Raw genomic sequence first — 16,632 nt, forward strand, 5'->3', positions numbered from 1 at the left:
AAAAGTGAACAATTTTGAACACTAGGTGGCACTGTACATTGCCATACTAAATAGTTTGATATACGGTCACATCTTGTGTTCAAAAATACCATATCAGCTTTTTAAATTAATTTAATTGTGTTAAATGCATATTGCAGGATGCATATACTGTGTTAAACAACACAGGTATGCCAAAGAAACATCCCAAAGTGTATTAAAAGTCACTTTTAATATCAAGAACATTGTCAAATAATTTCTTGTGTAAATCCAAGATCCTTTATTATCGATTAATTGTCTTCAAAAATAGTGAAATTGGGTAAATCCTAAAACCACGTATTTCCTGGAAAAAATTCAATTCAGGAAACGCCGGCTTTGTTTAGGTTCCTCTGTACTCTGATCTGCATAGGCCGTCTAAAAACCTGGTGACCTTCCTACATAGACACAATTCTTAGGAACGTGCCTCAAAAAATGCAGAAAGCTCAGTATAGGTTCTGTAAAAGGATGTTTAAAGCTTAATTGCATTTGCTGTGGAAGAATAAGAGCTGCTTGTGTGAGTGTTAAATATTGAAGAACGTGTCACAGCTGCAGAATGACATTATACATCAAAGACCGCTTCACCTGTGCTAAGATTAAAGCCTATTCCAACATTAATGTTTTAAATGTCAGGAATCAAGTGGCCTTTATTAAACCCATTTATCTGTGAGCTGATTATGTAATGAATCCATCTAAAGCAAAACCATTCAAGAATTTCATAAAAACATTCACTATCAATCGGATAGGATTTAAACACTTGAAGAAAAAGGAGGTTTAACTGGTATGGAATCAGTTTATTCTGGCTCTCAGAGAATAGTTTTGTTCTGAATTGGCACAGTGATGCACACCTATATAATGAGTGTGGATGCGTTCAGTCGCTTAAGTCCAGTGTGGCGCTTGACAGCAAATATACATGATCGTGTCCTGCAGTAAAACAGCAGTATTATTGTTTGCACATTCAACCACACTGATGGTTAGCACATGCATGTACAGATTACAGAAGCACGTTCATTCATTCATCAATATACAAGTAAATACACAATGAGAATTGCACTGCTAAAGTGTTGATCTGTTGAAAACAATTTGTGTTTCATTTATGATCCGTAGTATTTCTTTAAAGCAGGAGTGTGTCTACAATGACAAGAAAAAGACAGCCCTCAAACTCTATAGACTGTGGCTTTTACATAAAATTGCAGTTATATTTAGGTTTCTTTTTGAAAACACATCAGCCAGATTTGTATTTAAGCACAGATATATGAATAGACCTGCGTTTGTTATTCATGAAATACTACATTGTATACGGTCAATACTAATTTCGCAGATAAAATAAAGAGAAATGTATAAATGCTTGAAGAAAATAAATTTAAGGGCGTTCTTGAGCACGTTACATATACTATTTTTGCATTCAAATACACAGCAATCTGTCTAAATGCAGCAAAAACATTTAGAAGCTGTTGAGAAAGGTAGTGTTGTGAAATTCGTCTCATACTCTACACACCTGTTGTCCTCTGCCATCAAAATAAGATTCAAGTAAAGTCAAGTGACAGAGTGTATTTGTGCATTGGTTCTGTTGCATTGTGGGAAGTTAAGACTGAAGTTTGATACATAGAAGTGGATCAGACGAGTGATCCTCATGAGGAACTGAGGCCGGAGTCTGACTCTCCGTTGGTCTCCCGATCTTGACCCACACAAGGTGTGGATGAGCAGGGAATACTGTAGGTGGAGCAGGGACATGTTTGTAGCGTCTCCTCTGAGATGACCTCCTTTATAGAAACCTCTTCCTCTACATTAAAGATGTTTGATTGTTCGGTCTTATCCTCACATATTCTGTGGATACAGAGAAAGAACGCAATGTGTTTTAACTTGATCATTTGAGGACAGGATAGGTAACAAAGAGCTGTAATCTAACCAGAGGGTACAGCTAAAAAAGTACATTAGTACAACATACATTAGTTGTGACCAGGGGCAAATTAACAAACTACAAACACAAGTAGTTGAATAATCATAACTTTCATTGCATTATCATCAACAAATCATGCGTTTTATTTCTGGTATAACTGGTCAGTTTTACACCACAAATGATGTTATGATTAGGCAGTCTGAATGTCTGACCTATCGCTGCTGCTCATGCTAAACCAATTCATTCTGTTCAGGTACTTGCCTTGTCCATAATATTTGCATTAACTATTAGAAAAGTAAAACCCGGTTCTACACTTATAAAACCTAAGCTAAACCAAATGAAATTGGTGTTAACCTTCCGACTCCGCAGTAAAGTTAACAGCGTTGATCATACACAAAGAAAAATGCATTCCAAATAAATACACCATTTTCATTCATGCCTTTATCATCATTCTTCAATGACTAAATCATTGAGGCCCATTAAGTGGATTCGTGCACTTTTAAGTCCGCAGGGGAAATAAAAACGCACATCTGCATGGGAATCGGAGTTCAGTAAAAATAGATCACCCGGACAAAGAGGAAGCATTTAGCGCTGGGAATGTTGTAACAGGCAGCTGAACTGTAAGCCCAAGCGTTTAAATCGAATCAAAATAAGCATGTGTAAGTGTTTTAGCCCCGCTGCAACTTCTTAAAGTTGCACTGCCTCACATCATTGCTGTTAAACACAACAGAGTTCTCTCGCTGCTAGCTGGTGAGTGAGATCAGTCGGACAGCAGACAAATGCCAATTAAAACCAAAGACAACAGGAAGACATTACTGGCATCAGAGGAAGTTGAAGCATTGGATTTTGGCACCAAGCATTCATGTATTCTAAAAAAAGAAGCAAATGACCAGAACATGATTTGACAGATGTGAGAAAAGTGTTTCGAAAGACAGAATAAGAGAAGCCCGTAATTGGGTTGCTTAGTAGAAGTCACAACATAAGTATTAGAAAATCACTTACAGATCGCTTTGGTATTAGCATCAAAGTCCACTTATTTGATGTCCACGTGTACACGGTTTGAATAATGTATATAAAATGCAAAAGTGGCCATCATGATGCGCGGGTGGAAATGTGGTGAAATCCTTGTAAAACAAAGCCACTCATAACTACATCTTCATCAGCCTCCTCACAACCCACTGCACAGGCTGGACGGCTGAAATGACTCATGGGTAATTTACATTTATAGTTAAGATACCTGGGGCCAGACACACAAAACACTGGCAGCTCTGACAAACCTAATACAAATCCAATCTGTTTACATGGCATGACTTTAAAGATTAGAAAATAATAACTCCACCCATTTCATCACTCCATTTATGGTTTTCCAGATTATTATGTTCACGTGGAAAAATAACTATTACATGACTCTTGAAGCAAGTGTAATCTCCTAAATCTGAAATATTTGAAAATAGGGATGTTATAATAGGATTCATTATTTTTATGGTATATTCTACATAGATTATTTAAAAAAATCATTAGTATAGTTCAGAAATAGATAGTAGGTACATTTCTTTAGATAAAGTCGTAGTCAAGAGTAATATCGGTTGATCAAAAAATTTACTTTTCCGATTACAATGAATATGATCACAGTATTTTTATTGGTAATATTTATTTTTATTTTACAAGTAAAAGTTCTGTCTGAACATAAAGAGAACACACGGTATCTGTGGTTTTGTTCAAACACAGAACATGATTTATCAGTTTAACCTTTAGCCGGATATAAACGCAGCTTGACAAAAATGTGCTGATACGCCTGTACCAACAGCCCATAAAGTATGGCATCAATTAAACAGAAATCTACATGCACAGGGTGACGTAAGCACTGCGATGTTTAAAGAGTCAACATGCAACTCTAGGACAACACCTGTTATAATGGCTTTAAAAGATGACCACTCCTTGATTTAATTCCAGTGTTGTCAGATTGAATGTATTTGCTTTAATGGACGATAGTCTTGCATAACCAGTCTGGTCAACACTAACGGTTCTTTAAAAACCTTATAACTGAAAACAAGACTATTCATGTAAGTATAGTTATTGTGCTTAAGTGTCTCCAACTGCACTTTTTTTTGCAACAACCTTCTCAAATTTTAGCAAATGTAGCTGTTTTCCAGAAGACTGCATCGATCTAGCTGTCTTTCAAACACGAATGTTTCAAGGCAGGCTGATAAAGTCACGTACACACAGACTCCTGGAAATCGAGCGAAAGATTGAAGAACAGCAGTTTCTGTATGCCTCCTCTCCCATGTTTGCAATATGCTGTGTGATTTTGAGACCAACCTGTCATATATAAGCCCGTTGATGCCCTGGTCCCTCAACTCCCTTCTGTTTCCGTGGTCGTTGTTATCGTCGCCCCAGCAGAAGACCACCAGCCCTTTGGACTGAGCCTCTCTGATAAACTCCATGTGCCGTAGGAGTTCATCTGTGTGAGCGCTGATTCCCTGTGAGAAGATGCAAGAACTTTGTTTTTAGCATAAATTGAATCCCAATCAACACAAGACTACACTAACTTTTACCTCTAAGAGATGTAGTAATCACGTTTAGATTTCTTTTAGTTTCACCTAAATTTGTAAATACAAGGTTTCATTACGCTGCCATACTGAACGTCTTTATGTGAGCAGTTTCACAGCTATCTTGTGTACAATCAGCCGTCACAGATGTGCACCATCTGGTCATGTGTGATCTCACCAGAATGTTCTCGCTCTGAGCAAAGCTCATGGCGATCTGCGTGTTCCGACAGCGCAAGTCCATGAACTCGGGGTAGATGTCTGTCACACCCTGGGTCAGAAACAGGATGGGATATTTGTTCTGCTTTTGCCTGACCCTGCAGAGCAAAACATAGTTGAATTTAAGGGTCTTCGTAATATATGAAGCATAAACAATGCCAGTGAAAATGCAAGAAACAGATTTATCATCTTACATTGTGCAAATATCAGGATCGAAACAGGAAAATATTATCTTCCGGTCTCCGGCATTCTGCAGCACGCATGTGAGAATGATGTCTAGAAACCGATTCATGTTGAAGTATGTGGAGAGATCCGCATCCCAGGTACCATCCTGTTTGGGGGACACATCAACAATGAGTGTGTTTCCCTCCCTAGTGAGATCAAAACAACACAAATGTTGCATGAGGCAACAAACCTTGAACTGAGTGATCCACTTTAGCTCAATGTTGAATCCCACTTGTCCTGGAACGGCCTGGAATAACTGTGGTCAAACAACGGAGACGTTCGCATAAACTGCTACTACTTATTTGCAACATAAAATCTAGTAGAAAGGTGGTTGTGATACCTGTGAAAGTGACGGGAAAGGCTGGTGTTCATCTACATAATCCTCTTCATCCAGCAAGTCTAGACAAAGCAATACCACACAAAGGATAATTGTTTTTGGACCAAGTCCTTTTTATTAGGCATGCATTTATTACTTTATTGCTCTGTAGAGTTCAAAGATGGCAATTTTTACCTTTGTGGTCTTGAACTTCCATTGCTGTTCTATGGGCAAGCTGTGATAGACCAACACAGTTATACAGATGAATATTGATGTGAACATGGTTGTTATTGTATTTAATGTGTACTTTACTTACTTTAAGAAGCTGAAGTTGGTCAAAGGTCAGATCCTTTACAGGAACTTCAAACAATTCCATTGAATTCTTGTCATTTTTCTATAAAAGGACACATGAACAGCACACAGAGAGAGATTGTAACTCGTTTTGATTTGCTATTTTAATCAGTGTTTACCACAATTTATGTTATGTAGAACATTCACAACAGGAAGTCTCTGATCTGAGACAAAACAACTGTGCTTGATCAGTCATAGGGAATAAAATGACATAATTTAGCTGTTACATAATAACTTCAACCCACAAGTAAATGTGATGCGGTTACCTTCTTGGTTGAAATACAGCAGGTGAGATCGTGGTAAACGATTGGAACTAAATCCTTGGAGAGATGAACGTCAAACTCGACGTAAGCGGCTCCCTGTGATTTAATGACAGGGATGTATTATAGTTTTTAATCTTATTAGAAGTCAGCATGTATTGAGGTTTAGTGGCTTTATCTACACTCACATGGGTGGCGGCACTTGAAAATGAGGCAATTGTGTTTTCCCTGATCTTGTGATGTCTGAAACAAAAGAAAACATTTAGAACCAAACCCACTTGCTTTTGATAAACTCATGTAGAGTTTTCCCTTAAGTGAAGCATACAGGTGACGGTCCAAGCCTGACCAGTCTGTTCAGACAACTGAGAGTAAATACAAGCCTTAGGACATTAAAAGGCTAAATAGATTAAACTTAATATAAGCCTATATATAGACACTTTTCATCATGCTATGTATAAGACTTTTGCAAAATGTACATTTGTAGCAGCCTTTGTTGAGGTAAATTCCATGTGTTCATTTTAATATCATATATAAATGTTGTGTTCAATTATGATTTTGCATTATGATAATGATGATCAGGGTTATTGCAGTTTACTTCAACTATTAAAGCATTTCTGTTAAATCAAATAAAATATATAGGCCTGAATAGTGTCTACAAAACTCAAATTTAAATGTTAGTTTATATAATATAAAATAAAGTTTGAGCTAAACACTAAAAGAATTAACTGATAAAATAAATGATAATGATACCAACTACTAATGATAAAAACCAAAGTCAAACTGAAAATAAAGTAAAAAATAATAAAACCAAAATTTAACATATTTATAAACAATATAATAATAATGCACATAACAAATCGCTAAAAGCCAAATAAAAGCTTCACACATATAATGTAATATTTTGAATTGAAATTGTTATATTTTATGTATAATATATGAAGAGTTCAATATTTTTTATAATGGAGTTATCTCATTTTGAAACCAAACTCTTCATATATTCATAAATTAAAATATAAAAGCTAACTTTAAAAGTAAAAAATAAATAAAAAGCTAAGATCTGATGACAATTCTGGGGGGAAAATCCTCATCTGCTAAGCGCTACTCACTTATGTGCATGTGAGCTGCCTGCCCCTCTATGTCCAACATCTAATGCGCTTCTTTTCTTCCAGTATTTGCTGAAACACTGTCTCATGTCACACTGCAGGCCCTGGATTGGACGTATCACCAGGTAATCCACTGAAATCCCATCAAGAATGAAAGCATTAAGGTTAATAAACACGTCAATGACGAAACTGCATCTTAATCTCATTTTCTAGCTACCAGGCAACAATGCTTGTGGGGTATTTACTGTCGTGATTAATTTCCACCTTTATTTACACAGCCAGTCTGTGACATGTTGACAGAAGCAAATGCAGCAAAAAGGACAGATACCATCATGGGCAAGGGAATGCAAATGAGTTAATGAGGTCAACTAATGAAAGGTTAAAGTCTAAACAGCAGCACATAAGAGTTTTATAGATGTTACCTCTGAATTTCCCAATGGTCTGTCTGGAGTTTCGGCTCATGATGGGCAGGGTGACCGAATTGAAATCTTTGCCATTCTCCACGAACGAGGAAGACAAGAGACACGCGGTGCCCACGAGGCCTGGGAGGACATCACCTTGAACCACGGTCTCACTCATGTCCTCCTTAACCACAAAGACATGACACGAGTATAACCAGCCGTATTCAAGAAAATCAATTGTCACAGAGCAATTTTTATAGATTTAGTAAATTTTTATTTAAAACTTCCATTTTTCACTCACCTCAAAGAATTCAAAGATGAGTTCCAGGTTGTCGGGGTCCATGGTGTGAATGCTGTACTCTGTCCACTGTAAGGGGGCCAGGGTGTAGCCGCATTCCGGCTGGGAATGACGAGATTTGTATCCATCATTGTTAATCATACTGATCTCTAACGTGGTGGTCATCTTCTGACATGTTGATGACGGGCTCTCCTCCTCTTCCTCTTCAATGCCTTCAACAATCAGTTTCAATCTAAACATTACAAATAATTATCAATAACAGGACATCTCACCCAAACATGATGTGTTTTTTTTTCATCTAAGACACATCAACACCAGACAGAAAACTGTATTTGTCAGTTGAGCTCATGATGTTTTTAAGATCCGTGTGAGAAGCATTACCTGAAGCGAGAGTTCTTGAACTTCTTTTTAGTTATAGATATTGGAGCTTTCACTGAGAAATGCAGCCTGAGACGAATTTCAGTCTGGCACGTCAACCATCCGGAGTCCAAACATTCAGCACCATCTGCAGATCACACATGATTAGAAACCATTAAAACAACAGGTGCAAGACAATATCAGTCAAATAAACAAATCGGATCTAGAACTCACTTCGCAATCCAAAATGGCCGTCATCAATCGCCAATTCTGGCTCTGCAAGACAAGACCATGATTTAATATGAAGATCAACTGTTACTACAACTCATCTACAAAAGAAAGAGTCACCGGTACAGGGAAAGTGACTTTTTGGATGCTATGTGGTACATCAAGTTTATATATGTAAAACTTTGCTCTGTACTCAATGAAACTCCAACCATTTGTAGCAACATTCATGCCATGTTATAATTCGTTATAAACAAGACAATTACAATTGGTTGCCAAAAATTTTAACGCTCAACATTCTATATGCATCATTCAACCGGCACAAGTGAAAATACTGCGAAGGGATTAGATCTAAATAAATCTGACAAAAAATATTCAGACAAATTCACAAACCTTTAAAGAACTTAAAACAATGTTTACCATGCCTACAAAAGTAGCAAAAAGCCTGGGAAACTGTTGCTTTTAAAAAGAAAAATGTGAAGCTGTTTAAAGCTTAAATAGTATTATAAAAAAATAAAATAATGTATACACAACAACAACAACCATGTATTCTCAAAACAACAGTAAAAAAGCTAAGCAACGGGAGGATTAAAAAAGCAAATACTGTGTAAATATGTTTGTCTGCGGGTGCTAATAGCTCACTGGATGTTGTGGTTATTTTGATTTGTACGTTTTAACATTCTTGGAGTTAAGGGGGAACACTGATCTGAATGTAGTTCGCAGAAGGCAGGGCCTCTGTGACTTGTGTTAAACATATGCACTGTTCCGGGATAAGATACCTGAGGGACTCAGTGAGCGTGGCTGCTGATGGGTCTCCCATCTATTGACTATGACTTGACATGGCCCATCTGCATTCTGTAAATCCAAATGGGGGTAAAGATTATGGACAGATTTTGAAAAACACAAAGCCCTCTTTGGTCACTTAAACCAAAGTTTCACTTCTGAAAAGAGAGTATGAATCGGTATAGTCACCAATTTTTCTGCCAGCCAGCCAGTTGTTTGACATCTGAAAAGTGCATCGAATAGTAAAAAGAAAAACATTGGCGTCACTTTTTTGACAGTTTTTACTGAAATTAAGTTAAGTTTCTGTAACAACCCAGCCAGTTGGTTAAAATTTAGCTGTGCGAGCGATTAATTTACATTTAGATGGTCACCGCCGCCAACTGCTGACAGACGAGAGGTACGTTTTAGTTAAGTCATAAACGTTTGTGGAAATCATATTATAGATGTGTGGCGGCACACTCAGGGTTTAGGACCAAGCGGGAGTGTCCTGAATCCCGACAGCTGCAGCGCAGCTCAGTAGGGCTGTTAAGATTCTGAATATTGGTTTGGGAATCGAATGAATCAATTCCAAGATTGATAACAATTTTCTTAGCTGTCACTTTTACTCTTAATTGTTTCTATAACAAAAACTTTAACCAAATATGTCGATCTTCTCCTGCAATTCCAATGTATCATTAATTAATAATCTAATTTAAATTAAATTACTATTTACTATTACTATCAAATTACTATTAACAATTTTTTAACAATATAAACGATTATTTCTGCATTGTGTGAGAAAACAGATTATTTTATGACATTCCACAGCTCTAGACTCCATCCATCAGTTTTGGCTGAAATCTGTACTGTTTTAGACAAGAAACTAATGTGATTAAGTCAATAAACCAATTCTCTCGATTCTCAACGCCTTGGAATTGATTCCCAGCCCTACCTCTCAGTAAAAAGCACCAGAATTCGAATGACCATATCATTATATTTATTACTTTAATCATATTTTTAAAGCTAATAGAAACAAATAAATGTTTTGCCGTTCACTGACTAAAACAAGCCTTCCAAAATCTTCCACTCCAGCTAGTTTTACCGAAGAAGACGTTCAGATTAAAAGCAAAGGTAATAATCGGTCATTATTACAGTGGCTTCGCTATTACTGTGAAAGTATTTATAGTTATGTGATGTGAAAACTGTTATCTGATGCAGAGATTACGGTCAATGGCTAATGTTAACACTTGGCGAATAGTCTGTGTTGCTCAATGTGGGCCGGCCATCTGTTGGGATATAAATAAATAACATAAGTAATAATTTTTTACGGACTTGTTACTAGCTTTTCTCGTGATTTCTGTGCCCTATAGTAACTTGGTGCAGCTGCAGCAGCAGTACCAGCGGATAGCGCTTGTCAATGTCAAAAAAGTTTACCAATCAAATGAGAAAGACAAGAGTTTACGTAATTCCAGCCAATCAAATTACAAAGGCCAAGCAGAATATCAGCCAATCAGACTGAAGAACACCCAACTTCAGCCAAGCGGCAGGCGGGCACGTAACAGAAACCATGCGTGAATTCTAGCGCGGAGATGACTGTATTGAGACGTAAGGCAGACACAACAAAGCCAACTGTTTACAATACAAATGTTAAATGATCAAATTCAGGGATGAAAACTACAGGCTTCAAGATTCTATATTAGTAAAGCTGTTTATTCCAAATTCCTGATCAACCTTTCTTATGTAACTTCATATTTACAGGCTTACAGCACACTTATTTTGCCTGTTAAGAGAAGAGAAAATGTCATTGTGAACATTTCTTTTGTTATTGTTTCAAAATGATAATACAAGGAACACTTACATAATTTTTTTTTATAAAGCTGCCATAAATGGGGAAAACATATTCTCCGTGGGGGACTATGCCCAATAATTTTGGCTAAGCCCCCCATGTCTACAACATCTGGCTCCGCCCAAGGTAAGAGATTAATGTTTGAAAACTTAAAATGAGGTCCTAAAGTGTTTCATTTTGACATTTGAACAAATTTGTAATGAAACGTGTAATAATAAATTAATATAATAATCTATCATATGAGACAGGAAATTAACTTTGTGAAATAATTTTCACAATAAAAGCCAATAGGAATAGTGTGACTCCAAACGGTTGAAGGTCAAAATTACATTTCAGTGCAGCTTCAAAGGGGCTTTAAACGATACCAGACGATGAACAATGGTCCTATCTAGTGAAACGATAGGTCATTTAAAAAAAAAAAAAGTAAATCCTTTATAAACACAAATGCTCGCCTTTCTCTGTTCCGAAAGCGCACTCACGACTTCCCGTTATACTTAATTACGTGGAATAGGTTACGTTTTCGTTTTTGTGGGAAGCATGATGCTGGAGGAAGACTGTATTTTACAAGCAGTTGATACGTGTTGTTTATTTACATGGAATATGCCAAGCCTGGTGGTGCTGCTGTTAGGTCGCGTTCGCTTAAGTAGTTTTCTAATTGTCTAAACTAGACTAGCCTCTGCTCTGTTTATTTATTTATTTGATTCTTGTAAATTGATACTTTATTGCTAGTGACTTTATGATAAAAGGAAGTACATTAATAAAATAACTGCAACCAAAACTTATTGTATTGGAAATAAAGAATTATAAATGTATTTCTATGTTGTGCATTATTTGTTTACACTGCAATAAAATAATAATAAATAGGAAAAAATAATAAACATCAAACTTAACAACAATAATAAAATAATAAATCACATGTTGGTAAAAAATAACCCAAAAAATGTGTTCTTTCGTAACCCAACAATTGGGTTAAACATGTTACCCAATATATTGGGTAAGAATTACCCAACAATGGGTCGGTGCTATAATAACCCAGCATTGGGTTTTTAGTGAGTTGACAAAGATCAAATTATGTAAAGCCTTATCTAAGAAATGTAAGCATTGTGTATACTGATAAATATATACACACAACAGCAACTGCAAACAGTTAAAGAAGAAGAGAAAATGTTTCTAAAATTAAAAACAAAATGGCCATCAGTTACTGTAAATACAGTATGCGTGCTGGTTGGCTTGCAGAAAACCTGCAGGCAACATTCCAGAAACCACAGAGTTGAGTTAAACTAAAAGAGATTAACAGCTGTGAACAGATTGACCTGGAAACCCCACAAACTCACATCCTTAAAAACAAACTTAAAATAAACATGTAAAAGACATGTCTAATAGTGATGAAAGGCTCTGAAGAAAAAGTATATAAATGGTAAATTCCCAATGTGTCAAGTTCTGTCCACAGTTTCAGTACATGTTGCATAGATTACAATGTCTTTAGAAGAGTTTATAAATATCAGTAACAACTATAAATAAAAAAGCAGAGATCCCTCACTAAATGCACAGGGTTATCAATACACATTTACATTTTAATGTACATGGACCCTTAAAAGCTATTTTATGTTTAAATAGATTACTAGGAAAACCATCTCGTCTCACCTTAGATTCGAAGAAGAGGCCTTTGAAATAGCGATATTTGGTTTCAGCTCCTCTAGGAACCTGAACGGTAGTTCTCCAAAGGGTGCTGACGAGACAAAACAAGCAAAACAACAGAATATAATCTAATGCGTCAAGGTCAAGTCAGTTGGAAAACAAATATAAAATGGCATGCGACCCATACCCATCGTCCTCTGTTGGTTGCAAGGTCACGGCTTTCTGATGACACCAGCTGCCCAGCGTTTCACAACTGCCAACCACCGCGATCAACTCACCTGACACAGAAATAAAACATACAGCCTTAAAGAAACAGCTCGATGTCCCATTAGCATCAAGCAGAATAGAGAGGTTGGTTATGAGTTCCAAACCCTTTTTGAAAAGCCATGCTGCCGGAGCATCCACCACAAATCCCTTTGGAAATCACCAAAAATTTCTTTGCCCCTTTGTGTTGAGGGCTTTGCGGCCCCCCAAATAAAGTCTAATAATCTTAAACGCGAATTTGAATTAAACCCAAAACTCATCCAATTATACAATGCTGGAACATGAATTATTTTGGTTGGTGGTCTTATAATTCTTTTGGTGGGTGGTCTTATTTTTCTGATGTTTGTTTGCATAAGATCAATGATCAATTTCATAAAGATTTCGAATTAACTACTTATATTTACCCATTCATTTCTATTTGATTATTCCACCAAAAACTCCTTAAACTACTCCTTAAATCAACTTTACTGCTGATGTAACAAAGGCCACAGTGGAGAGGACGAGAGGTAAAATGATATTAACTAATACCATGAGCTTTGTACCAGCCAATAAAAAACAGACATTAAAAGTTTTGCCAATTTCCATGCTCGACTACGCCACACTACAGAAGTGAAATGTGCTGTGAATGCAGTCTTACCAATGAAGTAGACAAATAAACACGGCACACAATAGTAAACGTGAAGGAAGATGCCCACTTGAATGTATTTAGAAGTTGTATTATTTCTTCTCATTATTATTCAAATATCAATTTATTTACTTTACAAAAAACATTACACATTGTACCATATAACACAATTGATGGACCGTTGCGGTTGCAGCACAAAGGTCGTGGGTTAGATCCCTGGTCAATTCTAATTAAATGCACATTTACTGCACATGTAAAACATTTTAAAGTAACAGCTATAGATTATTTAAGTCATTGTCATTCACTTCCTTGTTGAAAAGTATCCAATGTGCCCCACTTTTCCCACAATCACCCACAACGTAATGCATCAGATAAATGAATAAATACACTTTACTTTTATTTAATCATTCCAAATGAAAAGAAGTGCACTTACCCAAAGCTGTGGTGCCTCTCACAGTAAGAGTGACTTTAGTGCTCTCCATGGCTGACACCGAGGAGTACGAACCTACAACACAGTCGAAGATAAACTGAACTCACCCCACTGCAAAACTCAATCTGACCCACGTGAACAAAGCTGTATCATATCAGTGTTTTACTACCTCAAGCGTTCTTCTTTATTAAGAAGACGCAAAAAAACACGATGCGTCAGATCGCTTAGATTACGAGCGATTGAAGAGAATGCGCCGGTTTCAATACATGATGAAACAAGTCAGGGAAGGAAGCAAAACCAATACGGTCCAAACCGGCCGAAGCCGGTTACTGTCAGTGACGTTCAACAACACCCCAAACTACAGACCCGGTATAACAGATACGTCTCAAAACCCTCGTGACCTGCCTAGCTACACATCATCGTTCAGTTTACTGCAACTAACGAGTGTTGTTGACAAGATTTGAGACGCATCCGCAGAGAAGAAACGACGTCACGCCACTATAATGTTTACACGTACAATACAATAAATACACAAAACAACAACACAAGCAGAAACTTTACCTGAGTTTATCTTTTTATTGTTTAAACGTGCCCGTGTTTACATGCCCGCATGCGTAACGGACGTTGTCCGTAGACGAAGCCATTTTGTCACGTCAAATATTAAAGGCATGTTTATCGCGTTTCGAGCCTTATAAGCAGAGTTGCTTTCGAGTGGTTCTGTTTATCCAACGGCGGAAATAAAACGAGACGTTTTGTAAATTGAGACGCGACAAAGCGAAGGTTTGAGGGATAATAAAACGAGGAAGAGTGGAACGTTCGGCTCCGCCTCTTTGCGCTTTCTGAACGGATGCGATTGGTCGCTGAAATGATTGGCGTGGTCTGGCGGGTATATACCGGAAGGCTGGGGCACGTTCAGGCTCAAACCGGTGCGCGATGTTTTGCTACGATTTCCAGGCTGAACGACACGTTTCTCGGAAACGGTTTGCAACGGGATATGTGTCTCATTTCGTAAGGCCGAGTCCTTGTGTCCTTCAGAAGTACCGTCCTCGGCTTTCTGAGAAAGCTCAGGGAACCCTATGAACGAGTGTTACCACGTGACACAACGCGAGCGTAAAGTAAATAAATCATGATAAATTAAAAGACAGCTCTGCATTCTTCACTCTCAGACACATCACAAATACATAATTATTGCATAGTACATCCAGGGCTAAATGACATTATAATAATGTACAAATTGTTTCGTTTATTACACTTCAAACAGATGTATGCACATCGGATGACCCGGAAATACACACTGTTTAAAAGTACTTTGTGTGTATTTAAGTGCGTTTGGCCTAGTCAGAGTTGTAGCTCTAGAAATAAAGGCACGTTTAACAACACAGCAGCTTTATCGCGAAAATACCGCGTTATTTGATCAAAGATCCAACGCGATGTCATCGGGTTTATTTATATCGGGTGTGGGTATCAAAATGTTCCCTTTAGATTGTGACTCCCCTGTTAAGAACATGAGTCTTAGCAACTGCCGCTTTAGAAATGGTATGGCAAAGAACGCGTCCACGCTGCGTAAAGTGTTTTTATAAATATAAAGCTCTTGGCCGTGTACAAACAAAATATGATATATCACACGTGCCTGCCGGCTGAAGTTTAATGTCACCGTGCCGGTAGATGTCGCTGTCGAACTTCTTGCGGGCGGCGAGAAACAAAGTTGTTTTTTACGGTCTAGGTTAAAAACTCACGCCCGTGCGGCCCCTGTGTATTAATGTAGACACTGCTCTTTGATATTATGCTGTTTTAAATGACAAACGTATAATGAAGTCCGTTTTAAAGCTTTGAAGCTAACTTGGTAAATGCTAACTAATGGGATCAAGCGGCGAACCGGAAGTCTTTAGCATTAGCCATGAGCGCACACTGGCAGAAAAGGACTTTTGCAATGTGAAATGTGAAAAATTATTCCTGTTAAATTATCAAACTTCCACAAACAAATTCTCCAATATTGGAAGATGATATTCACCCATAACTTTTCTCCTCGTGGATCCACCTTATGGACCAACAGGGTCATCAATAGGAAATCAGTGTTTATGTATGATTGGTTTGAAAATGGCGTTGTGTTTGTGAATGATTTTATTGATGGTAATTGTAACTTCTTTGAGTATAAACTTTTCTTATACAAATATAATTTAAACTGTTCAAATAGAGAATACAACAAGATCTGTAAAGCAATACCTGTACCATTATAACAGTTCATTAAAAGCACATTGTCATATATAATAAGACCCTCACCAACCTTACCAAATTTAGCTATTAATGATTGTGGTTAGTTGACTATAAATGTAATAATAAATATAATAATGATGTTTTGAAATCTAAATTGTTTTTTGATTATAACAGATGATTGTGTGTACGGGTTTCGAATATGGATGCGTTGTCCATAGGAAAAAATATTTTACATTCATTAAATGGCATATTTCCCAAAATAATGGAGAGTCACTATTAAATAATTTATAAGATATATCCGGTTGCTGGTTTTCTTAGAAAAAGATTCAAATTTGATGTAGACCCTTGTGTTTTTGTGAGATGGCTGATGAGACTCTGGAACACGTGTTTTGTTTTTGCCCCGTAGCCATTAGTTTGTGGGCTGAGATACGTAATTGGCTGTCACTTAAGATTGACAACATTCCTTCTCTCACCTTGCCACACATCCTCTTTTATATGGATAATGTATATTCATCAGTATCAGATTTAGTCAATAGGATTATTCTTATGGGTAAATAGCATATGCATTGCAGTAAGTGGAGATGCTCTGAGCCTTCCTTTGTTTGGTTTATGAATTATTTTAAATTGTTTTTTAAATCAT

The 16,632-nt window shown here is 37.1% G+C and overlaps 1 protein-coding gene across 3 annotated transcripts; it reads right to left on the reverse strand.

Moving 5' to 3' along the window:
• Nucleotides 1–791: 791 nt before the first annotated feature.
• Nucleotides 792–14,888, reverse strand: gpcpd1 (glycerophosphocholine phosphodiesterase 1). Of its 3 annotated transcripts, none has more exons than XM_079474753.1 (20): nt 14,340–14,888; nt 13,782–13,853; nt 12,647–12,737; nt 12,466–12,550; nt 8,993–9,068; nt 8,223–8,264; nt 8,013–8,136; nt 7,635–7,863; nt 7,355–7,517; nt 6,936–7,065; nt 6,018–6,072; nt 5,836–5,928; nt 5,535–5,612; nt 5,414–5,453; nt 5,243–5,301; nt 5,093–5,158; nt 4,872–5,008; nt 4,640–4,775; nt 4,232–4,392; nt 792–1,839 (listed from the first exon to the last, which is right to left on the reverse strand). In XM_079474753.1, the coding sequence occupies exons 2-20, from the start codon at nt 13,828–13,830 to the stop codon at nt 1,644–1,646; spliced, it is 2,010 nt and encodes a 669-aa protein (XP_079330879.1). In that variant the 5' UTR covers nt 13,831–13,853; nt 14,340–14,888; the 3' UTR covers nt 792–1,643. The 3 variants fall into 3 exon arrangements, with proteins under 3 accessions (XP_079330879.1, XP_079330880.1, XP_079330881.1); XM_079474754.1 differs by lacking the exon at nt 14,340–14,888 and adding an exon at nt 13,948–14,213; XM_079474755.1 differs by lacking the exon at nt 14,340–14,888 and having other exon boundaries at nt 13,782–13,936.
• Nucleotides 14,889–16,632: the final 1,744 nt, after the last annotated feature.

The sequence above is a fragment of the Barbatula barbatula genome, assembly GCF_947034865.1.
Source record: "Barbatula barbatula genome assembly, chromosome: 15".
NCBI classification, from domain to species: Eukaryota; Metazoa; Chordata; class Actinopteri; order Cypriniformes; family Nemacheilidae; genus Barbatula; species Barbatula barbatula.